Genomic DNA, 26,647 nt, shown 5'->3' on the forward strand with positions numbered 1-26,647 from the left:
AGTAAAAATACAGAAAAAAACATAATTTATGTAAGAACTTACCTGATAAATTCATTTCTTTCATATTAGCAAGAGTCCATGAGCTAGTGACGTATGGGATATACATTCCTATCAGGAGGGGCAAAGTTTCCCAAACCTCAAAATGCCTATAAATACACCCCTCACCACACCCACAAATCAGTTTAACGTATAGCCAAGAAGTGGGGTGATAAGAAAAAAGTGCGAAGCATAAAAAATAAGGAATTTGAATAATTGTGCTTTATACAAAAAAATCATAACCACCACAAAAAAGGGTGGGCCTCATGGACTCTTGCTAATATGAAAGAAATAAATTTATCAGGTAAGTTCTTACATAAATTATGTTTTCTTTCATGTAATTAGCAAGAGTCCATGAGCTAGTGACGTATGGGATAATGACTACCCAAGATGTGGATCTTCCACGCAAGAGTCACTAGAGAGGGAGGGATAAAATAAAGACAGCCAATTCTGCTGAAAAAAATCTACACCCAAAACAAAGTTTAAATCTTATAATGAAAAAAACTGAAATTATAAGCAGAAGAATCAAACTGAAACAGCTGCCTGAAGTACTTTTCTACCAAAAACTGCTTCAGAAGAAGAAAACACATCAAAATGGTAGAATTTAGTAAAAGTATGCAAAGAAGACCAAGTGGCTGCTTTGCAAATCTGATCAACCGAAGCTTCATTCCTAAACGCCCAGGAAGTAGAAACTGACCTAGTAGAATGAGCTGTAATCCTTTGAGGCGGAGTTTTACCCGACTCGACATAAGCATGATGAATCAAAGATTTTAACTAAGATGCCAAAGAAATGGCAGAAGCCTTCTGACCTTTCCTAGAACCGGAAAAGATAACAAATAGAGTAGAAGTCTTTCGGAAATCCTTAGTAGCTTCAACATAATATTTCAAAGCTCTAACTACATCCAAAGAATGCAATGACTTTTCCTTAGAATTCTTAGGATTAGGACACAATGAAGGAACCACAATTTCTCTACTAATGTTGTTAGAATTCACAACCTTAGGTAAAAATTTAAAAGAAGTGCGCAACACCGCCTTATCCTGATGAAAAATCAGAAAAGGAGACTCACAAGAAAGAGCAGATAATTCAGAAACTCTTCTAGCAGAAGAGATGGCCAAAAGAAACAAAACTTTCCAAGAAAGTAATTTAATGTCCAGCGAATGCATAGGTTCAAACGGAGGAGCTTGAAGAGCCCCCAGAACCAAATTCAAACTCCACGGAAGAGAGATTGACTTAATGACAGGTTTTATACGAACCAAAGCTTGTACAAAACAACGAATGTCAGGAAGACTAGCAATCTTTCTGTGAAAAAGAACAGAAAGAGCAGAGATTTGTCCTTTCAAAGAACTTGCAGACAAACCTTTATCCAAACCATCCTGAAGAAACTGTAAAATTCTAGGAATTCTAAAAGAATGCCAAGAAAAATGATGAGAAAAACACCAAGAAATGTAAATCTTCCAGACTCGATAATATATCTTCCTAGATACAGATTTACGAGCCTGTAACATAGTATTAATAACAGAGTCAGAGAAACCTCTATGACGGAGAATCAAGCGTTCAATCTCCATACCTTCAAATTTAAGGATTTGAGATCCTGATGGAAAAAAGGACCTTAACGGAAGAGTCCACGGTCGGCAAGTGGCCATCCGGACAAGATCCGCATACCAAAACCTGTGAGGCCATGCTGGAGCCACCAGCAGAACAAACGAACACTCCTTTAGAATCTTGGAAATCACTCTTGGAAGAAGAACTAGAGGCGGAAAGATATAGGCAGGATGATACTTCCAAAGAAGTGACAATGCATCCACTGCCTCTGCTTGAGGATCCCTGGATCTGGACAGATACCTGGGAAGCTTCTTGTTTAGATGAGAAGCCATCAGATCTATTTCTGGAAGTCCCCACATTTGAACAATCTGAAGAAATAACTCTGGGTGAAGAGACCATTCGCCCGGATGTAACATCTGGCGACTGAGATAATCCGCTTCCCAATTGTCTATACCTGGGATATGAACCGCAGAAATTAGACAGGAGCTGGATTCCGCCCATACCAGTATTCGAGATACTTCTTTCATAGCCAGAGGACTTTTTAGTCCCTCCTTGATGATTGACATATGCCACGGTTGTGACATTGTCCGTCTGAAAACAAATGAACGACTCTCTTTAGAAGAGGCCATGACTGAAGAGCTCTGAAAATTGCACAGAGTTCCAAAATGTTGATTGGTAATCTCACCTCCTGAGATTCCCAAATCCCTTGTGCTGTCAGAGACCCCCAAACGGCTCCCCAACCTGTCAAACTTGCATCTGTTGAAATCACAGTCCAGGTCGGAAGAACAAAAGAAGCCCCCTGAACTAAACGATGGTGGTCTGTCCACCACGTCAGAGATTGTCGTACAATCGGTTTTAAAGATATTAGTTGAGATATCTTTGTATAATCCCTGCACCACTGGTTCCGCATACAGAGCTGAAGAGGTTGCATGTGAAAACGAGCAAAGGGGATCGCGTCCGATGCAGCAGTCATAAGACCTAGAATTTCCATGCATAAGGCTACCGAAGGGAATGATTGAGACTGAAGGTTTCGACAAGCTGAAAACAATTTTAGACGTCTCTTGTCTGTCAGAGACAGAGTCATGGACACTGAATCTATCTGGAAACCTAAAAAGGTTACCCTTGTCTGAGGAATCAATTAACTTTTTGGTAAATTGATCCTCCAACCATGTTCTCAAAGAAACAATACAAGTTGATTCATATGAGATTCTGCTAAATGTGAAGACTGAGCAAGTACCAAGATATCTTCCAAATAAGGAAATACCACAATACCCTGTTCTCTGATTACAGAGAGAAGGGCACCGAGAACCTTTGTAAAAATCCTTGGAGCTGTTGCTAGGCCAAACGGCAGAGCCACAAACTGGTAATGCTTGTCTAGGAAAGAGAATCTCAGAAACTGTTAGTGATCTGGATGAATCTGAATATGCAGATATGCATCCTGTAAATCTATTGTGGACATATAATGCCCTTGCTGAACAAAAGGCAGAATAGTCCTTATAGTTACCATCTTGAATGTTGGTATCCTTACATAATGATTCAATATTTTTAAATCCAGAACTGGTCTGAAGGAATTCTCCTTCTTTGGTACAATGAAAAGATTTGAGTAAAACCCCAGCCCCTGTTCCAGAACTGGAACTGGCATAATTACTCCAGCCAACTCTAGATCTGAAACACATTTCAGAAATGCTTGAGCCTTCACTGGATTTACTGGGACACGGGAAAGAAAAAATCTTCTTGCAGGAGGCCTTATCTTGAAGCCTATTCTGTACCCTTGTGAAACAATGTTCTGAATCCAAAGATTGTGAATTGAATTGATCCAAATTTCTTTGAAAAATCGTAATCTGCCCCCTACCAGCTGAGCTGGAATGAGGGCCGCACCTTCATGTTGACTTGGGAGCTGGCTTTGGCTTTCTAAAAGGCTTGGATTTATTCCAGACTGGAGATGGTTTCCAAACTGATACTGCTCCTGTAGGGGAAGGATCAGGCTTTTGTTCCTTATTGTGACGAAAGGAACAAAAACGATTAATAGACCTAAATTTACCTTTAGATTTTTTATCCTGTATTAAAAAAAGTTCCTTTCCCTCCAGTAACAGTTGAAATAATAGAATCCAACTGTGAACCAAATAATTTATTACCCTGGAAAGAAAGGGAAAGCAAAGTTGACTTAGAAGACATATCAGCATTCCAAGTTTTAAGCCATAAAGCTCTTCTAGCTAAAATAGCTAGAGACATTTACCTGACATCAACCCTGATGATATCAAAGATGGCATCACAAATAAAATTATTAGCATGTTGAAGAAGATTAACAATGCTATGAGAATTATGATCTGATACTTGTTGCGCTAAAGCTTCCAACCAAAAAGTTGAAGCTGCAGCAACATCCGCTAAAGATATAGCAGGTCTAAGAAGATTACCTGAACATAAGTAAGCTTTTCTTAGAAAGGATTCAATTTTCCTATCTAAAGGATCCTTAAAGGAAGTACTATCTGCCGTAGGAATAGTAGTACGTTTAGCAAGAGTAGAGATAGCCCCATCAACCTTAGGGATTTTGTCCCAAAACTCTAATCTGTCAGCTGGCACAGGATATAATTGCTTAAAACGTTTAGAAAGAGTGAATGAATTACCCAAATTATTCCATTCCCTGGAAATTACTTCAGAAATAGCATCAGGGACAGGAAAAACTTCTGGAATAACTACAGGAGATTTAAAAACCTTATTTAAACGTTTAGATATTGTATCAAGAGGACCAGATTCCTCTATCTCTAATGCAATTAAGACTTATTTAAGTAAAGAACGAATAAATTCCATTTTGAATAAATATGAAGATTTATCAGCATCAACCTCTGAAACTGAATCCTCTGAACCAGAGGAAACATTATCGGAATCAGAATGATGATGTTCATTTAAAAATTCATCTGAAAAATGAGAAGTTTTAAAAGACCTTTTCCGTTTACTAGAAGGAGGAATAACAGACATAGCCTTCTTAATGGATTTAGAAACAAAATCTCTTATGTTAACAGGAACACTCTGAGTATTAGATGTTGCTGGAACAACAACAGGTAATAAAACATTACTAAAGGAAATATTATCTGCATTAACAAGTTTGTCATGACATTCATTACAAACATCAGCTGGAGGAACAGATACCACAAGTTTACAGCAAATACACTTAACTTTGGTAGATCCAACATCAGGCAGCGATTTTCCAGAAGTATCTTCTGATTCAGCGTCCAACTGAGACATCTTGCAATATGTAATAGAAAAAACAACATATAAAGCAAAATTGATCAAATTCCGTAAAATGACAGTTTCAGGAATGGGAAAAAATGCCAGTGAACAAGCTTCTAGCAACCAGAAGCAAATAAACAATAAGACTTAAATAATGTGGAGACAATAATGAAGCCCATATTTTTTGGCGCCTAAATGCTTTTATCGCCAAAAATGATGCCACATCCGTTAACGCCGACACTTTTGGCACAAAAAACGTAAACAATGACGCAACTTCCGGTGACAAGAACGACGCCGGAAATAACAAATAATTTTTTGCGCCAAAAAAGTCCGTGCCAAAAATGACGCAATAAACTGAAGCATTTTCAGCCCCCGCGAGCCTAACAGCCCACAGGAAAAAAATTCAAATTTTTAAGGTAAAAAAAAAATTGATTATTCAAATGCATTATCCCATATAATGAAACTGACTGTCTGAAATAAGGAATGTTGAACATCCTGAATCAAGGCAAATAAATGTTTAAACACAATTATTTAGAACTTTATATAAAAAGTGCCCAACCATAGCTTAGAGTGTCACAAAAATAAGACTTACTTACCCCAGGACACTCATCTACATGTAGTAGAAAGCCAAACCAGTACTGAAACGAGAATCAGTAGAGGTAATGGTATATAAGAGTATATCGTCAATCTGAAAAGGGAGGTAAGAGATGAATCTCTACGACCGATAACAGAGAACCTATGAAATAGACCCCGTAGAAGGAGATCATTGAATTCAAATAGGCAATACTCTCTTCACATCCCTCTGACATTCACTGCACGCTGAGAGGAAAACCGGGCTCCAACCTGCTGCGGAGCGCATATCAACGTAGAATCTAGCACAAATTTACTTCACCACCTCAACAGGAGGCAAAGTTTGTAAAACTGATTTGTGGGTGTGGTGAGGGGTGTATTTATAAGCATTTTGAGGTTTGGGAAACTTTGCCCCTCCTAGTAGGAATGTATATCCCATACGTCACTAGCTCATGGACTCTTGCTAATTACATGAAAGAAAAATAAATGAAGCTATCCAAAATAATAAAATTAAACCTAAACTAATACCCCTATAAAAATAAAAATCCCCCACAAAATAAAAACACCCCCTAATCTAATACTAAACTACCAATAGCCCTTAAAAGGGCTTTTTGTAGGGCATTGCCCTAAATAAATCAGCTCTTTTACATTAAAAATAAACAAAGTCCCTTCTAACAGTAAAAAAACCCACCCACCAAAAAAGGGCATTCAGCTCTTTTTTCACTGCCCTTAAAAGGGCATTCAGCTCTTTTGCAATTTGCCCCCAAAAAAACTAATCTAAAAAAACAAACCCCCCAAATTTTTTTAAAAAACTAACACAGCCTTCGCTGTGGATGAAGATGAAGGACCCGCCTTGAAGAAAACCTTCTCCGCGGGACTTCAAAAACCGTGAGTACCTATTTGGGGCTTTAGTGGGGTTTTTTTTTTAGATTAGGGTTTATTTTGGGCAAATTGCAAAAGAGCTGAATGCCCTTTTAAGGGCAGTGAAAATGAGCTGAATTCCCTTTTAAGGGCAATGCCCATACAAATGCCTCTTTAGGGGCAATGGGTAGTTTAGGCTTATTAGTGTTAGGTTTTTATTTTGGGGGGTTTGGTGGGTGGGGGGTTTACTGTTAGGGGGGACTTGGTTTATTTGTAATGTAAAAGAGCTGTTTTTTTTAAGGCAATGCCCTACAAAAAGTCCTTTTAAAGGCTATTGGAAGTTTAGCGTTAGATTATGTTTTTTTTTTTTGGGGGGGGGGGGGCTTTTTTATTTTCATAGAGATTAGGTTTAATTTTTTTGTTTTGGATAGTGTTGTTTATTATTTTTAGCATTTTTTTATTTTCTGTAATTAGACTAATGTAATGTCATTTTTTTTATTTTCTAATGTAGTAATTTTTTTATTGTAATTAAGGGGTTAATTTAGGGGGTGTTAGGTTAGGGGGCTTAGTCATTAAATTAGATTTTTGCATTGTGGGGGTCTGCGGTGTAGGTTTTAATAGGTAAATTAGGTTTAATGAGTTGTGGGGGTTGGCGGATTAGGTGTTAATAGATGTATTAGGTAGTTTGCGATGTTGGGGTTTGCGGATTTAGGGGTTAATAATTTTATTAGGTAGTTGTTTTTTTCTTAATACTTCATGCGGGTGGTTAGTTTATTTTGTTAAATACTTATTGCGGATGCAAAGGTTTTTTTTTAATACTTATTGCAGGCTGTTAGTTTTTTTTTAATACTTATTGCGGGTGGTTAGATTTTTTTTTTTAATACTTATTGCGTGCGGTTAGGTCTTTTTTTTAATACTTATTGCAGGCATTTTTTTTGTAATGCTCCTTTTGCCTTCGCTGCATCCAGGTATATTCCGAAAATGGCAGGGTGGTGAAAGAATCCACCTTCGGTAGATTCTTTCACCACCCTCCCATTTTTGGAATCCACCTGGATGCAGCTTTGCTGCATCCAGGTGAATTAATTTGACTGCACTCGCAGCCAACATTCTGTTGGCTGCCTCGTGCTGCCAACATTCCTTTGAGGATTCGTGCGCAACTGCTGACGGCGACGGATGCCTACAATTGCGATTATAGTATAGATATACATATAGTTATGGGAAGAACATAGGAATGTAAAATGTCAGTTTTGCACATTGTGTTTCTCAAATTAGATCTTAATGTAGTCAGGTTAGCGCACATGAACATTTAGTATTCTTAAGGTATTCTTATTCTTATTGAAATATTACATATAAAATATTTAAAATAATTAAAAAAAAATTAAAACAATTATTAAACATATTGTGAGATATATGCTATTATTTAGAATATTTTATAGTATTTTTAATAATTTTAAATATTTTTTTTAACTCAATTGCACTTGTGTGAAAGAATTTACTTGTATACAAAGAGAGAAGTGCTCTACCAGGAATGAAAAAATTATGCAAATTATGACTCTTAGGGGAGTCTCCCTAAGCGTGATGTGGGAATCCAGACATGGACCCCGTTGCTCAGTGTGCCTAGAGGGATATGGTTGCAAATTATTGACGAGGCCCACACTAGGCCAAATCTTAATTGACTTTAAGCAGCCAATCAATATGCTATTCCCAGAACTTACAAGGGAGTGTGCATCTGACATGTGCAGACACAGTCATGTTATTTTCCTATTCACTTTAAGGAAGTTTACTATGAAATCTCACGGGATATCAGTGAAACCTTATGAGATCACAGCAAAGAAAAACATGACCTCAGCACTGCTGATGCTGATTGGCTATTGTTTTTTTATTTATTTTTTTGGACAGCAGCTGAAGTATAACTGTTCACAGAGCACTTACTCTAGTGAGCTGAAGACATTTTGAGTTAAAATAACTTCCCTTTTTACATAGAGATGTTCAGGTTATATTTTCATGTCAGCTTTTTACAGTTCTGCTGCATCAAATGATTTAGCATATAAGTATTATGTCCCTTTAAAGTGGAGATTTAGTCATCCCAGTAATAAATTGAATTTCAATTAAATATCCATTTGAATAAAACAAAACAAAAATAGCATAAGATTGTTTTCTTCCTAATGGTGGTGAGTGTCCACGAAACCTTCCTCTTGGGGAGTACATCCCCTAGCCATCAAGAGGAGGCAAAGACATCCTACACCAGAGCTTTAAGCATCCCTCCTACTTTCCTTTCTCTCTCAGTCAAAGAGAGGACAAGAATAGAGGTGTTCAGGATCCTTGATGAGAATTTTCTTGATGAGATTATTTAATCCAATTTTCCCCTCAATGGATAGTTCCTGGAAGAGAGGGATTTCAGAGAGTACTGGCAATGCAATGTTAATCTCCACTCGAGAGTTGTGACTCTTGTCACTAGCAGGCCTAGGGTGTCACTGGGATAGTTCCTTAGCCTCCACCTGTTTGGCCAGGAAGATGTGCTCCCTCTGTATGTCATTTACTGTTAGTTACAGTATATGATGGGCTTCTACTGCACCATGGAGTTTCAGTAGCTAAGTGGTAAGAGCAGTGGAGTGGGATCTTGGAGTAGGATAAGTATCGAAGTCTCACATAGTCTGCAGGCTTCGCATAAGTACTTATTTAGTGATATTAGCCTCAAACAGCACTTTAGGATTATATGCTATCCCTGAATACCCCCATTTCCTATGCAATTTTTGACTTGCAGCGGTCTGTGCACAGTTTATAGGTTTATGCACAGGGGGGGAATTTAGGGTTTAATATGTCTAATTCCTTTATACTTTATTTGTGTCCCTCTCCCTTTGTCATGCAATAGGGGGGTATATATCAGATGTGTTTTTACAATTTCTTCAGGATGGCCTAGATAAAGCTTTGTCTGTTAGTTCTATTAAGGCAAATAAGAAAAGAGGAACCCAGAAATAGAAGGCAGCCTAATAATGTAATAGACGTTTTGTATTAACGTATAAAGTGCAAAGTGCAGTACATGAACCTCTTAGAATTTGCAGTGTGATATGACCTTTTCCGTAAATCCAGGATAAACAGTGAAAGTCTCACTCACTCAGTCCAATTGGTATAGCAGGTATCGCCATCCGCGGCTGTAAGTTTGTTCCGGGCGCCTCTGTGTAGGCGCGGCCTGGTCCTGGCCAATGAAGCACACTCTGGAACGAGGCAGAGAAATCCTTACTCCACCTCAACTTATTCCAGACACTTGCTCATCCGGTAAAACAGTGTAGCTCCGCCAGTGACGTAGATCCAATAGTCCCCGCTGGAATTATATCAAACACTGCTGGGCTCAAAGTAGCAATATGCACACTCTCCTTGTATGGAAAACTTGGCACAGAAGGGAACAGTCTAGGTCCGGACGATATAAGCTCCAAAGAAAAGGTTCAGACTGTTCCATAAAACCAGTAATACTTTATTGGATAATTAAAAATGGCAAAACACAGCAACAAAAAGTCATGGGTGTAGAAGGCGCAGCACAGTCTGGCTTACGCGTTTCGGATATAATCGGTAGTCATAGCCTATGACTACGGATTATATCCAAAACGCGTAAGCCAGACTGTGCTGCGCCTTCTACACCCATGACTTTTTGTTGCTGTGTTTTGCCGTTTTTAATTATCCAATAAAGTATTACTGGTTTTACGGAACAGTCTGAACCTTTTCTTTGGAGTTCTATTAAGGGTCAGATTTCTGCCATTTATTTTTTGTTGCACAGGAAACTATCTTATCTCCCTGATATTTAGGCATTTGTTCTTGCTCTAATTAGACCTGTTATAAAGCTTATTTCTCTGCCATGTACTCTTAATTTCTTAGAGTTTTTAAAAATGCTTCCTTTGAACCTATGCATTCTTTGGATATTAAATTGTTATTGAGGAAGAACCTGTTTGTATTGGCTATCTCCTCAGCTAGGAGAGTTTCATAATTATTAGCTCTTTCCTGTGATCTGCCTTATTTGGTATTTCATCAGGACCGGGCTGCCTTACATACTATGTCCAAGTTTTTACCGAAGGTGGTTTCTTCTGAAAATTATCCTTCCTCCATTATATCCTAATCCAAAATTGTTCAAGGAGAGACTATTACAAAACTTAGGGCATTGCAGTTATATTTACAGGCTACTAGAGACTAAGTTAGTCCTTAAGTTAGTTTGTTTTGTATTCAGGAAAATGTAAGGGCCAAAAGGCATATTCTGTCTCAGTGGCTTCTTGGTGGAAGAGATTGATTCACAAAGCTTACTTGGATGTGGGACAGCAATGCCTGCCAGAATGATGGCTCATTCTAATTGTTCTGTTTCTAGTTTTTGGACTTTTAAGAATGAGACCTCTGTAGAACAAATTTGCAAGGCTACAACCTAGTCTTCACTGCATACTTTCACTAAATTTTATCAGTTTGATGTCTTAGCCTAGACAGAGGCAGCTTTTGGGAGTATGTTTCTTCAGGCAGTTGTTCTTGATAAATAGGTGTCTGCATTTACCTTTCGTCCCACCCATTTTTTCATGTACTCCATAGCTTCGGTATTGGTTCTCAAGAGTAAGGTTGTGTGGACTCTCACCACCATTAGAAAGAAAACATAACTTATTTATACCTAATAAATTAATTTCTTTCTTAGTGGTGAGAGTCCACAAATGGTGGCAGCAGTTCTAGTTTGCACCTCTTTACACTACTATCTTTCTTACTTCCTCCTATTCTTGGCTATACGTACTACTGGGAGGGAAAGGTAAGTAGGAGAGATACTTATCTCTGCTGAAGGGTGTTATTGCCTCCTCCTGGTGACCAGGTGATGTACTTCCCAGGTTTCATGGACCCTCACCATTTATCAGGTAAGAATATATTATGTTTTTTTTTTATTGTAGTTATGCAGTAAATCTCATGATAACAGTTAAGTTTCAGGTAAGTGCTGTGGGTGTGTACCACGATCAAGGACTCGTGTGTTGATTGGGCAGAGTCAGGTTTACCCTTGGTGGGGCCCTAACTGGGGAAGCAAAGGGAGGGACAGCGGGCAGACATCCCAACCTATGACTGACAATTTGGGATATGGCATAACAGAATAGACTATAAGTAACTGGTCTGTGAATATTTATTTTTCAGGTATACGTTTACTGCCATCTATACTTTAGAGGCAGTGATAAAAATACTTGCACGGGGCTTCTGCCTAGAAATATTTACATTCCTGAGAGATCCCTGGAACTGGCTTGACTTCACTGTCATTGTAATGGCGTAAGTTCATAACTTTTTAAAATGTGTGTGAGTGCACGTTATCTATAAAATAATGGCTTGCCAGAAGCAAAAAGCACAAATTAAATGTTTAATTATTGTTGTAAATCTATATTCACAGATATGTAACAGAATTTATAGACCTAGGCAATGTTTCAGCTCTTCGAACTTTCAGAGTATTGAGAGCTTTGAAAACGATTTCTGTAATCCCAGGTAAGTAAATGATGGTGGTAGCACCTAGAATTTATTTTCTCTTTATGACTGTCTTTGCATTTGTGTCAAAGTTTGTCACAGTCACAAATTTGTATTGCTTTGAGCATTATAAAGATTTTTGCACTTTAAAGAAAAGAGAGATGTTTATGCAGCTATATTTTAAGTTCATATGAATATTCCATGTTAATTGCTATTTGTATTGCTTTGAGCATTGTAAAGATTTTTGCACTTTAAAGAAAAGAGAGATGTTTATGCAGCTAGTTCATATGAATATTCCATGTTAATTGCTATTTTTGAAAAAAAGAATAAGGGAAAATCCCAGGCGCCTACCCTAAGGAGGCTAGGTTTAAATAAAAATATAAAATCTAAAATTCAGTGCTGTCTAAAATGTGTTTTAATACATAGATATAGGTTATTAAAAACTTGGATATAAATGTTTACAAATTTAAACAAATTTACATACATGTATGTAAATTTGTTTAAATTTGTAAACATTTATATCCAAGTTTTTAATAACCTATATCTATGTATTAAAACACATTTTAGACAGCACTGAATTTTAGATTTTATATTTTTATTTAAACCTAGCCTCCTTAGGGTAGGCGCCTGGGATTTTCCCTTATTCTGTTTCTTTCACTGGGTAATAGCTAGGAGTACCCCTTCCCAGGCTCAGAGGTTATCATTAGGCGCTGAGGTCAATTTTTCATTTTTGAAAAAAAGCTTATGGCTTTTGAATGGTTGAATGAATTTGACCGAAAAGGTGACAAGTTAGCTAGTAGTCACCATAAACTTAAAAAATTGAAGTAAATTGCTTCAGTATATTTTAAGATATGAAGATGAGACAAGAAATTTTTACAGTATATCAGTATGAGGATTTTTTGGGCACTGCTAAAGTCAAAACTACTGAGCTAATTCTATGACATTTGTCATGGCCATGGATCCCATTAGTTAGAGGCTTTTAGTGGTTTAAGTGAACAAAGTTTCTTGAGTGATCACAATATTATATTGTTTGCTAAAACCCACTGCCACAAAATTTTTAACATAAAAGCTCTAAAAAAGATTTTTTCTTGTGTAAAATACCTCTTTTCAAAATAGAAACTGTGAGTCTCCCACAACTGGCACTTACAATAGCCCATTCACACCTTTTTACAGTTATAGGAATGCTCTATTCATGAAGCCGCTTTGTTCACTCTGCAAGGGAAATACTAATTTACATGTGTGACATTAACCTATTGTCATCACGATACATCCTCTACACTTAGGGGCATATTGATCAAGACCGCTGCTCCATAACTTGTCTGCCTGCTCTGAGGCGGCAGACAGAAATCAACCCGATCAAATACGATCGGGTTGATTGACACCCCCTGCTAGCGGCCGCAAATCTGCAAGGGGTGACATTGCACCAGCAGTTCTACAGAACTGCTGGTGCAATAATAAATACAGACAGTATATGCTGTCGGCATTTATCAATGTGCAGCGGACATGATCCGCAATCGGATCATGTCTACTCACACCATAGTAAATAGGCCCCTTAGTATCCATATGAATGCCATTGGCATGACGGACATACTTCTATAGTCATTTCAGGACAACAATATCAACAAATGGCATACTTTTATATTTCAGTTTTAATATTAGATTGTACATCTCACTCACACTGTCCTAATTGTCACTAACAGCACTGGTGTTATTAAAATTGTGTTCTTAAAGGAGATTGCTTAGTCACAGCTTTCATAATTAACTATTGTAATCAATTTCTATCGGCACTACTGCTAACCCTTCAAAATGCATATTTTAGGTTTTCAGGATGGGCCAGGGTGCATTGCAAAGTCCAATATTCACAGGTAATAACTTTATCACTGGATTTATTTCACTGGAACTTTATGAAGTGATGTTTTGGGGAATACACCCCCTCCTCCAGTGTGATAAATCCAGTGAGTGCTATTGTTACCTGTGGATATATACAAGACAGAAAGGCCAGACATTGAGGTCAAACATACATAGTTAGGAACATCAAATGTACAATACATACAAGCTAAAGAGATTTGTAAAATGTATGCAGTTTACATATGAGTAATGACATACGATGTATATAATCACAGAAAATAAGTTATTAATAATAGGCAAATAAAAGAAAATAATTACACCTAGATTACAAGTCTTGCATTAGAGGCTATGCGGTGCTAACAAGCAGTTTTCCCTGACCGCTCACTTACATGCAGCGCTGGTATTACGAGTTTTCAGAAAATCGTTGTTAAAAGGTAAAAAGTGAGCATTGAGCAAAATTTTGCTCATTACTGCACTCCAATACCAGCGCTGCTTAAGTCAGCGGTGAGCTGGTCGTACGTGCTTGTGCACGATTTCCCCATAGGAATCAACAGGGAGAGCCGGCTGAAAAAAAGTCTAACACCTGCAAAAAAGCAGCTTAAAACGCAGTAACGCAGCCTAAACACCTCTAATATTACACTTATTAACCCCTAATCTGCCGCCCCTGACATCGCTGACACCTACATTATATTATTAACCCCTAATCTGCCGCTCCGGACACCGCCGCCACCTACATTATATTTATGAACCCCTAATCTGCTGCCCCCAACATCGCCGACACCTACATTATATTTATTAACCCCTAATCTGCCGCCCCCAATGTCGCCGCAACCTACCTACACTTTTTAACCCCTAATCTGCCGCCCCCAATGTCGCCGCCACTATAATAAACATATTAACCCCTAAACCGTCGCACTCCTGCCACGCAAACATTAGTTAAATATTATTAACCCCTAATCTGCCGTCCCTAACATCGCCACCACCTACCTACATTTATTAACCCCTAATCTGCCGCCCCCAACGTCGCCGGCCCTATATTAAAGTTATTAACCCCTAAACCTAAGTCTAACCCTAAACCTAACCCCCACTAACTTAAATATAATTTAAATAAATCTAAATAAATATTCATATCATTAACTAAATTATTCCTATTTAAAACTAAATACTTACCTATAAAATAAACCCTAAGATAGCTACAATATAACTAATAGTTACATTGTAGCTAGCTTAGGGTTTATTTTTATTTTACAGGCAAGTTTGTATTTATTTTAACTAGGTAGAATAGTTATTAACTATTTAATAACTACCCTGTTAAAATAAAGACAAATTTACCAGTAAAGTAAAACCTAACCTAAGTTACACTAACACCTAACACTACAATATAATTAAATAAATTAACTAAATTAAATACAATTACCTAAATTAAATTAGTTAAAGTACAAAAACAAGCAAACACTAAATTACAGAAAATAATAAACAAATTACAGATATTTAAACTAATTACACCTAATCTAATAGCCCTATTAAAATAAAAAAGCCCCCCAAAACAAAAAAAAAACCCTAGCCTAAACTAAACTACCAATAGCCCTTAAAAGGGTGTTTTGCGGGGCATTGCCCCAAAGTAATCAGCTCTTTTACCTGTAAAAAAAAAAATACAAACAACCCCCCCAACAGTAAAACCCACCACCCACACAACCAACCCCCCAAATAAAATACTATCTAAAAAAACCTAAGCTCCCCATTGCCCTGAAAAAGGGCATTTGGATGGGCATTTGCCCTTAAAAGGGCAGTTAGCTCTTTTGCCGCCCAAACCCTAACCTAAAAATAAAATCCACCCAATACACCCTTAAAAAAACCTAACACTAACCCCCTGAAGATCGACTTACCGGGAGACTTCTTCATCCAAGCCGGTCCGAAGTCCTCAACAAAGCCGAGAGAAGTCTTCATCCAAGCCGGGCGAAGTGGTCCTCCAGAAGGGAAGAAGTCTTCATCCAGGCGGCATCTTCTATCTTCATCCATCCGGCACGGAGCGGGTCCATCTTCAAGACATCCGACGCGGAGCATCCTCTTCATCCGGAGTCTTCTTACTGAATGAAGGTACCTTTAAGTGATGTCATCCAAGATGGCGTTGCTTAGATTCCGATTGGCTGATAGAATTCTATCAGCCAATCGGAATTAAGGTTGAAAAAATCCTATTGGCTGATGCAATCAGCCAATAGGATTGAGCTCACATTCTATTGGCTGTTCCAATCACGCTGTCCGCATTTATCATTGCACCAATTGCCCGCTAGCAGGTGGTGTCAATCATCCCGATCTTATTTGATCGGGTTGATTTCTGTCTGCCGCCTTTCGAGCAGGCGGACAAGTTATGGAGCAGCGGTCTTTAGAAACAAGGGGCATCAAGCTCCATAAGGAGCTTGATAAATATGCCCCTTAGTGTAAGTGGCTGTTGATATTAGCTCTCTGCAAAGTAAGAGATTATCAAACTAATATTTAAATTGAATTAATCCTTAAAGCCCAGGCATTATAGCCGTGAATGTTGTAGGTCTAAACAGAGACTAAATAATAAAGGAGGACTAGCATAACTGTAAGACAGCAGAACCAATATATTTGATGCAGTAATCTAAAGTGTTAGGAGCTCAGCTAATGCCAATTCTAACTAGATAAAACAGAGGAGCAACTTCCAAATATTTCCAAAGAATAACAGCTGCTGCTGACCCAATAAGGGATAGGTCATCCCATTGATGTGGTGGCACGGCTAAATGACTGACCAATCGAACTAATGAAGATCTATCTGGAGACTTGAGGGTTCCGCTCTCCTGTGTAACATGGGAGAAGTGAATGTAAGGGCCTCCGTCGTTGATTTCATAATCAGTTATATGGTTAATACCTATGGACCTTTCTGGGTGAATAAGGTCACTGGCATTATTTACTGTCCAAAGGACGCTGTCACCTGATGTCATACTAGGCTGTAACAATTCAGAGGTATAGGTCCATCTGCACCAGCCCCTCACATTACAAATAGGATGAATTTCTATCCTGTAGAGGTAACTACTGAGCACCATCATCCCCAAGAGGTAGAGAGTCAGGGCCGGTGTAGGATACATTGACAGATGAATCAGAAGTGTGAGGCTTAAGCAGTGACATGGAGCTCAGAAATAAATTTGACTCTATATCCAATCAGAAGCTCTCCCAGTTCTTCCAATATTCCTGAAGTAGTCATAATGTCTCTTATTTATACACAGTGTGGAGCTCAAAAGAAGCAGTCTTAAATGACCTGCAGGACCTGTATTAGCCGGGGAGGGGTGCAGAAATCTCACACTAGGCCGCTGCCTAAGATTCAAGCGGTCAAGTTCAGAGATCAAAGATCATTAAAGGGACACTGTTTCTTTTGTGATTCACATAGAGCATGCATTTTTAAGCAACTTTCTAATTTACTCCTATTATCAAATTTTCTTCATTCTCTTGGTATGTTTATTTGAAAAGCAAGAATGTAAGTTTAGATGCCGGCCCATTTTTGGTGAACAACCTGGGTTGTCCTTGCTGCTGATTGGTCAGCACCAATAAACAAGGCTGTCCATGGTACTGAAGCAAACGTTTGCTGGCTCCTTAGCTGGGATGCCTTCTTTTTCAAATAAAGATAGCAAGAGAACAAATTAAAATTGATAATAGAAGTAAATTAGAAAGTTGCTTAAAATTGCATGCTCTATCTGAATCATGAAAGAAAAAATTTGGGTTCAGTGTCCCTTTAAGGCATCAAACAAATCCTTGATACTTTATTAGAAATTTAGGTAGTAAGCTTTTGGATGTTGCTCTGCGTCACAGATACTTGGTGGATTAGGTGATCTTCCCATAGAGCCTCTGAATATGATGCCATTCATGGCCACTGCCTGGACATGCCCCCAAAATTTCAACTTCAAATTGCTGGAATATACATAAAGGTGCACTTTTTGATACATTTAATGTCATTGGTAAAACATTAAAAGGACAATGGTTCTGATAAGAGTTCATTGTATTCCAAGCAACCTCTCACTGGAAGGTTGATTTCTGCTACTGCTCTTTATTTACATTTCTTTTCTACATAAAATACTGAAGCTCTCATTTATTTCTCAATATATGCAGCATTTTTGCAAACAAAAAAGCTATTTAAAATAAGGTAAAGGAGAGGGATCAATGTTTACCTTTACATTTATTTGTCTTTAAAATAGTTTCTACCAATGAAAGGATGACCTCCCAACACTTTGAAATCAAAATATATTAGTTCACCCTAGACAATAGCTCAAGCAATTAAAAATAACTCTGAACTTGCAATATGAGAGGAAAAATAGAAGAGCTATTGATTGCTCTGTCTAGAGTCTAGACCAATGTTAACACACAATAGCAATAATTTTTTTAGTTCTGGTAGGTTTAGATACCGCGCCAAGGAATGATATACCTTTAGTTCTGACTAGAGGCTCTCTAGCTAGCCTAAGAGTTAGAACAAATTGGGTGTAGAAGTACAGAGCGCCTCAATGAGGGCTTAGGTATTTGTAATAAATTTAAAATTGGATAATTAAAAATAGTTTTAATACAAAAATTTTTGTATTAAAACCATTTTTAATCATCCAATTTTAAATTTATTACAAATACCTAAACCCTCATTGAGGCGCTCTGTACTTCTACATACAATATTTTTTTTAGGCTTCATGTTTTTTGTTAATTTCTTTTTTATAGTCATCATGGTATAGTTGTAAATTTGGGGGTGATACTTTTCATCACCTTCTGGGTTTTAGGTTTTAGCTTTCACATATATACAAAAAGCACTGTTATTATAGAAACATAGAAACATAGATATTGACGGCAGATAAGAGCCATAGGCCCAGCAGTCTGCCCGACCTTACCTAACAGTATAAACTTATCTAGTTCGTAGGATAGCCCTATGCTTGTCCCATGCATTTTTAAAGTCCCCCACAGTGTTTGTTGCTACTACCTCTTGAGGAAGTTTATTCCATAAATCAATCACTCTTACTGTAAAGAAGTGCTTCCTCAAATTACTCCTGAATCTACTACCCTTTAGCTTGAGCTCATGACCCCTTGTTCTTGAATTTTCCATTTTATGTAAAATACCCATAGCCTCAGTTTTACTAAACCCTTTAATGTACTTGAAAGTTGCAATCATATCACCTCTTTCCCTTCTCTCCTCTAAGCTATACATATTTAGGTCATTGAGCCTATCCTGGTAAGTTTTATTTTTTAGACCATGTACCATTTTGGTAGCCCTCCTTTGCACAGATTCAAGTTTGTTAATATCCTTCTGAAGATATGGCCTCCAGAACTGCACACAATACTCAAGATGAGGCCTAACTAATGATCTATAAAGTGGCATAAGAACCTTACTACTTCTGCTGCAAATACCTCTACCAATACATCCAAGCATTCTGCTAGCCTTACTCGCTGCATTACTACATTGTTTACTAAGTTTTAAATCATCTGAAATAATAATTCCCAAGTCCTGTTCCTCGTCTGTAACAGTCAGTAAAGTGTCATTGAGTCTGTAATTAACATTTGGATTTTTCTTCCCTAAATGCATTATTTTACACTTTGCTGTGTTAAACTTTAGATCCCAGTCGTTTGTCCAATCCTCCAATTGTTGTATATCACTTCTCATTTTGTCTACCCCCCCTGGAACATCCACTCTGTTGCAAATTTTTGTATCATCTGCAAAGAGACATACTTTCCCCTGTAGCCCTTTGCTGATATCGCAGATAAATATGTTAAACAAAACAGGCCCCAGAACTGACCCCTGAGGAACACCACTAGTAACAGCCCCCTCTGCTGAATGAACTCCATTTACTAAGACACTTTGTTTTCTGTCCTTAAGCCAGCATTCCACCCAGTTCACAATTTTTGAATCTAGACCAAGGAGATATAGTTTGTGAATAAGTTTATTGTGTGGGACGGTGTCAAATGCTTTGCTGAAATCTAGATATATTATAGCTATAACACACACACACACACACATATATATATATATATATATATATATATATATATATATATATATATATATATATATATATATACTGTGTGTATATATATATATATATATATATATATATACTGTATATATTGTATGTATATATATATATATATATATATATATATATATATATATACTGTATATGTATATATACACATATATATATTAAAAACATTTTTTTAATGTATTCATAATGCAGTCAAGAAACAAAATGGTAAAAGATACCACACATCAAGAAAAGGTAGTCATAACCCAGGATCCTCCAGTCTGATCATTTGTGAACTGATGTATGGGCCCTTACAATACAAAGATGATCTGTATAATCTAAATTATAAGAAAAGTTTGTTAGATAAAGCTTACCCAAGTGAGATAATTTGGCTGATGCTCTGGAATCTGCCTTCTAAGCACATGCACTATATATGGACCTGAGCATCATGCTTAGTATTCCTCTAGCATTGTTCTATCTGCCCCACTATCGGATCTCAATATATGATGTGTACATAAATCAACATTCATGCTTTTCAAATTATCATACAATTTCTCATGCATATTGATTTAAAGTGACATTAAACACTTTTTTTATGATTCAAATAGGACATGCGATTTTTAATAATTTTCCAATTTACTTATGTTCTCTAATTTAATTTGTTCTTGTGTTATCCTTTGTTGAAAGGCATATATAGGTAGGCTCAGAAGCTGCTGATTGGTTGGCTGCACATATACGCCTTATGTTATTGGTTCCCCCATGTGCATTGTTTTTTGTTCAACAAAGGATACCAAGAGAATGAAGCCCATTAGATAATACAAGTAAATTGGAAAGTTGTGTGAAATTATATTCTCTGTCTGAATCAGGAAATAAAATTAAGGGAGTCTATTTCCCTTTAAGTTAGAAGAATGCAAAATAGAAGTATGTCAATTTCCTAAAGGATGAATACAGTGCAACTTGTCATTCATTCATTTTCAAAGTTGTATATTTTTAGAGTTCTTGTTGACTTAACCATTTTTAAAAGATTTTGTTTTTCTTTTACTCTAGGACTAAAGACTATTGTGGGAGCGCTGATTCAGTCAGTTAAGAAGCTTTCAGATGTCATGATTCTTACAGTGTTCTGTCTCAGCGTATTTGCACTCATAGGGCTGCAGCTTTTCATGGGACACTTGAGAAATAAGTGTGTGCTAAATGTTTCTATGACTATAAATAATAATGACAGTGAACGTAAGTTATGGACATTATTTCTTATTATATCAGGCAAATGATTATCATACAATATCACAGTTAGCACATTGGTTACACATTGTAAACAATTAAAGGGACATAAAAGTGCAAAAAGAAACTGTTGTAACGTGTTGGAATTTTATTATTTTACTATTGATTGCATATGTTTAAGTTCTGCAAAAGGGGTTAAAGGGACATGAAACCAATTTTTTCTCTTATGATTCAGAGCATGCCATTTTAAACAACTTTCTAATTTATTTATATTATCAAATTTTCTTTATTTTCTTGCTATCTTTTGTGGAAAAGTGAGGAGGTATGCTCAGGAGCATGCACACGTACAGAGCTGTATACGGTAGCAGTTTTACTACAATGTTATCCATTTGAAAGAGCACTAACTGGCAGCACTATTTACTGCCATGTAGTGCACCAGACACTTAACTAGGTATCTCTTTAACAAAGAATATCACAGGAATTAAGTTAATTTGATAACAGAGGTACATTGGAAACTGTTTTAAAATTGTATGTTCTGTTTGAGTCACAAAATATTTTTTTGGGGTATCGCATTCCATTAATCACATAAGATCGGCTTTAGAGCAGTAATGTATTGCTGGGACCTGTCTGAACACACCTGGTAAGTCAAATGACAAGAGGTAAATATGTATAGGCACCAATCATCAGCTATGTCCCAGGACTACATTGTTGTTGCTGAGCCTACCTTGGCACGCTTTTAACAAAGCAAATTAAAAAAATTGAATATTTGAATAATTACATTTTAATTCTGACTTTCGTGTACTTTAAAAGTTATTTTGTCTGTGGTGCTATAAGCTGTCATGAATAAATAACGTATTATAACAATGTAAGATAAACACATATTTTAGCACTCTTGTAGTCTTGTTTGTAATGGGTACAGGTGACAAAAACAAAAACATTAAAAATAAGTAAAGTTTTTATTGTGTAACTTGGCAAATAATTAGGTGTGCACAATCATAATAGAAAAAGCAATAATGAGATAAACATCTATACTTTAATCGCGTTTGTAACACATCCGTCGGTGTCACCAGATGCGCACGCATCCTCAAAGAAATGTTGGCTGCACGAGGCAGCCAAAAGAATGTTGGCTGTGCGCACAGCCAAAAGAATACACCTGGATTCAGCAAAGGTGTATCCCTATGGATTCTGAAAATGGCAGGGTGGTGAAAGAATCCACTGCAGGTGTATTCTTTCACCACCCTGCCATTTTCGGAATTCACCTGGATGCAGCATAGGCAAACCCAAAGCCAAACATGCAACTGCCCGCACAAAATAAAGAAAAAACATGTAACTGCCTGCAAGAAATAAATAAAAAACACGTAATCGCCCGCACAAAGTATAACAAAAAAAAAACTAATCTCCCGCAATAAGTATTAACAAACACCTAAACCACAAACCCCCACATTGCAAAATAATAAAGTAATTAACCCCTAATCCACTGATAACATAATTACATATTAACCCTGAAACCACCAACCCCCTACATTACAATAAACCTAATAAACCTATTAACCCCTGAACCGCCAAACCCCCACATCGCAATAAACCTAATTAACCTATTAACCCCTAAACGGACAAACTCCCACATCACAATAAACCTGATTACCCTATTAACCCCTAAACCGCCAAAACCCCACATTGCAATAAACCTAATTAACCTATTAACCCCTAAACCGCCAACCCCCCATATCGCAATAAACCAAAATAACCTATTATTATTATTATCATTATTATCAGGTATTTGTAGAGCGCCAACAGGTTCCGCAGTGCTATGAACATAGGTGGTATATAAAAACGATTACAGGTCTCAAATGGGTAGAGAGGGTCCTGCCGAGAGTTGCACTGTTGTAGTTGGCTCTTATGAAGATGAACTACAAACAGCTGGGTTCATAGGCTTACATGCTATGGGGTGTTAGGGGATAGCAGTGGAGATAGGAAAGTTAGTGTAGGTTGTAAGCGTCCCTGAATAGTAGAGTCTTCAGGGAGCATTTGAAGCTTTTAAAACTAGGGGAGATTCTTGTGGAGCGAGGCAGAGAGTTCCATAAGATGGGAGCCAATCTGGAGAAATCTTGAAGACGGGAATGTGGAGAGGTAACAAGAGAGGAGGAGAGTAGGAGATCATGAGCGGAGCAAAAGGGACGGGAGGGAGAGTATCTGGAGACAAGGTTTGAGATGTAGGGGGGAGCAGTGCAATTGAGGGCTTTGTGTGTCAGAGTGAGAATTTTGTGTTTAATCCTGGAGGCAAGAGAAAGCCAGTGAAGGGATTGGTAGAGAGGTGCGGCAGATGAAGAGCGACGTGCAAGGAAGATGAGCCTGGCAGAGGCATTCATTATGGATTGTAAAGGAGCTAGGCGGCAGCTAGGGAGACCAGAGAGGATAGAGTTGCAGTAGTCAAGGCGGGAAAGGATGAGACAGTGGATTAAAATCTTTGTTGTTTCTTGTGTAAGGAAATGTCTAATTTTAGCAATGTTTTTAAGGTGGAAGCGGCAGGCTTTAGCCAAGGACTGTATGTGAGGAGTGAAAGAAAGATCTGAGTCCAGTGTGACCCCAAGACATCGGGCATGTGAGGTTGGGGTAATGATAGAGTTATCAACAGTTATATAGACATGGGGGGTGGACATTTTGGAAGAACGGGGGAAAATAAGGAGCTCAGTTTTGGAGAGATTTAGCTTGAGGTAGTGAGAGGACATCCAAGATGAGATATGAGAGAGATAGTTAGTGACACGGGTTAGTAAGGAAGGAGGTAGTTCTGGTGCAGAGAGGTAGATTTGGGTATTGTCGGCATACAAATGATAATGAAACCCATGGGACTTTATTAAGGAACCTAGTGAGGATGTGTAGATTGAGAAGAGAAGGGGACTGAGGACAGCGCCTTGTGTTGCCCCAACAGAAAGAGGTAACAGGGCAGAGGATGCCCCATAGAAGGCTACACTAAAGGTACGGTTAGACAGATAGGAGGAGAACCAAGAGAGAGTTGTGTCACAGATGCTGAAGGATTGGAGGGTATGGAGCAAAAGAGGGTGGTTGACAGTATGAAAGGCTGCCGACAGATCAAGGAGGATAAGTAGAGAAAAGTGGCCTTTTGATTTTGCTTAAACCTAAGCCACCAAACCCCCACATCGCAATAAACCTAATTAACCTTTTAACTCCTAAACCGCCAATCCCCTACAACGCAATTAAATAATTTAATTACTAAGCCCCCTAACCTAACACCCCCTAAATTAACCCCAATACTAAGTTACACTTAAATAAAACCTAACATTAAATTACAAAAAAATAATCTAAAATGACGTAAAATAAAAAACTCTAAAATTACAGAACAAAATAAAATTATCAAAAATAAAAAAATTAAATCTAATCCCTATGAAAATAAAAAATCCCCCCAGAATAAAAACACCCCCTAATCTAAAATAAGATACCAATAGCCCTCAAAAGGGTCTTTTGTAGGGCATTGCCCTAAGTTAAACAGCTCTTTTATGTTTAAAAACATAAAAATCTTCATCCGGAGCAAAGGAGGCATAGAGCGGAGGTACGGAGTTGGCTTTCCTGATGCACGGATCCTCAGTGGCAGTCCTCAGAGCCGGTCCTCAGCAGCGTTTTACAGCGGTGTTCTTCAGCGCCGGTCTTCAGCGGTGGCGGTCCTTAGCGGCGTGGAGGCTCTTCTTCATTCGATGTTCCATTGCACACTGAAGATTGAATGCAAGGTACCCCATATTTATTGGGGTACCTTGCATTCCTATTGGCTGAAATTTTAAAATCAGCCAATAGGATGAGAGCTAATGAAATCTTACTGGCTGATTTGAACAGCCAATAGGATTTCCGTAGCTATAATCCTATTGGCTGATTTCAAAATTTCAACCACTAGGAATGCAAGGTACCCCAAATTGAATGCAGTACCTTGCATTCAATTTTTAGTGTGCGACGGATATCGGCTAGCTTGCAACGTCTCTGTTAGGAATATCCTCATGGATATTGAGTCTATTATAGTACCAATGAATTCTACCCTGGTGTTTGGAATAAGAGAATTCTTCTCTAAGTTTATCTTCCATCCATGTGATCGAAGAAGGGAGAGAAGAGATAAAGAATGGTCCTTCGACAGATGAAAGGATGGTGCTTGAACCAGAATGTTGTCCAAGTAAGGAGCTACTGCTATAACTTGGGTTCTGGCGACGGCCAGGAGTGCCCCTAGAACCTTTGTAAAGATTCTTGGAGCAGTAGCTAGACCAAACGGAAGTGCAATGAACTGGAAGTGCTGCTCCAGGAACGCAAACCTTAGGAACTGGAAGTGGTCCCTCTGGATTGGAACGCAAAGGTAGGCATCCTTCAGATCTATAGTGGTCATGAACTGTCCTTACTGAACTAGAGGGAGGATGGACCCTATTGTCTCCATCTTGAATGAGGGTACATTTAGAAACTTGTTTAAGCACTTTAGGTCGAGAATCAGGTGGAAAGTTCCCTCCTTCTTTGGGACCAAAAACAGGTTTGAGTAGTATCCCAAACCTCTTTCTGTGATAGGAACTGGGACAATGACCCCCAAGAAGGACAGATCCCACATGCACCCCAGAAAGGCATCCCTCTTTTCTGGTTTTAAAGACAGGCTTGAGAGGAGAAAAATTTGAAACCTATCTTGTATCCCTAAGCTATGACCTCCAGGACCCATAGATCCTGCATGTCCCTGAACCAAGCATCTGAAAACAGCAACAGTCTGCCCCTACACGATCCAGCTGTGGATCGGGGGCTGCCCCTTCATGCCAACTTGTTCTCGGCTGGCTTCTTGTTCTGCTTGGATTTATTCCAGGATTGAGCCAGCTTCCAAGTGCTCTTGGTTTGCTCATGCTTAGAGGAGTACTGCTGACGTTGGGACTTTTCAGATCGAAAGGAACGAAAATTAGATCCCTGTCCCTTAGATTTGTTCTTTTTTTATCCTGCGGTAGGAAGGCCTGGACCAAATAAAATATTTTCTTTAAAGAGGAGGGAAAGTAGTCTAGATTTAGAAGTCATGTCTGCAGACCAGGACTTCAGCCAGAGTGCCCGACGGGTCTGTACTGAGAAACCAGAGATTTTAGCATTCAGGCGAATATTCTGCATGTTTGCATCACAGATAAAAGAATTACCAATTCTCAAATCTTTAATTCTTTTTTGGATAACTTCAAGGGGACCCTCTACCTTGATCAAATCTTCTAAGGAGTCACACCATTAGGCCGAGACTCCAGCAACCGAGGCAACAGCTGCTGCCGGTTGAAATAAATATCCTGTATGCTGAAACATTTTCCTGAGAAAAGTTTCCATCTTCTTATCCATCAGCTCTCTGAAAGACTAGCTATCCTCAAGAGTGATAGTAGTACGCTTAGCTAGCGTGGAGATAGCGCCATCCACCTTAGGGACAGAACCACACAACTCTAGCTGAAAGTCCGGGAATAATTTTTTAAAGGCAGATGAAAGGGGAAAAGGAAGATCCAATTCTATCCCACTCATTTTTAATAATGTTCGTCATTTTTACAGGTAAAGGAAAAGTTAGTGACACTACCCTGTCCTCATACACTCTGTCTAATTTAGGGATCAAAGGTTCATCAGGCAACGTATCCTCTGGAACCTCTAATGTTGACAGAACCTCCTTTAAAAGAAAACGTAAGTGTTCAATTTTAAATCTAAAGGCTGGCTCCTCCGCAGCCAGAGACCTAGAGGTAGCAGACTCCGATCCAGAAATTTCACCCTCTGAAGACTCAGAGTGTGACCTATCCGGAGATACTTGAAAAGCAGACAAATCTAATAAATCTAATAAATCACTGGATGTCCCCTGGACCGGAGAGCAATGTTTAACCTTTTGCTTGCGCTTGGC

The 26,647-nt window shown here is 38.2% G+C and overlaps 1 protein-coding gene across 1 annotated transcript in view; it reads left to right on the forward strand.

Moving 5' to 3' along the window:
• LOC128658283 (sodium channel protein type 2 subunit alpha-like) overlaps nt 1-26,647 on the forward strand; it is a 380,151-nt gene that overhangs the window by 47,612 nt on the left and 305,892 nt on the right. Inside the window, exons 4-6 of the mRNA XM_053712819.1 lie at nt 11,381-11,509; nt 11,628-11,719; nt 20,599-20,740. Coding sequence (XP_053568794.1) covers nt 11,381-11,509; nt 11,628-11,719; nt 20,599-20,740 — 363 coding nt within the window. The remainder of the gene's footprint in view (nt 1-11,380; nt 11,510-11,627; nt 11,720-20,598; nt 20,741-26,647) is intronic.

The sequence above is a fragment of the Bombina bombina genome, chromosome 1 (assembly GCF_027579735.1).
Source record: "Bombina bombina isolate aBomBom1 chromosome 1, aBomBom1.pri, whole genome shotgun sequence".
In the NCBI taxonomy this organism is placed as follows: domain Eukaryota; kingdom Metazoa; phylum Chordata; class Amphibia; order Anura; family Bombinatoridae; genus Bombina; species Bombina bombina.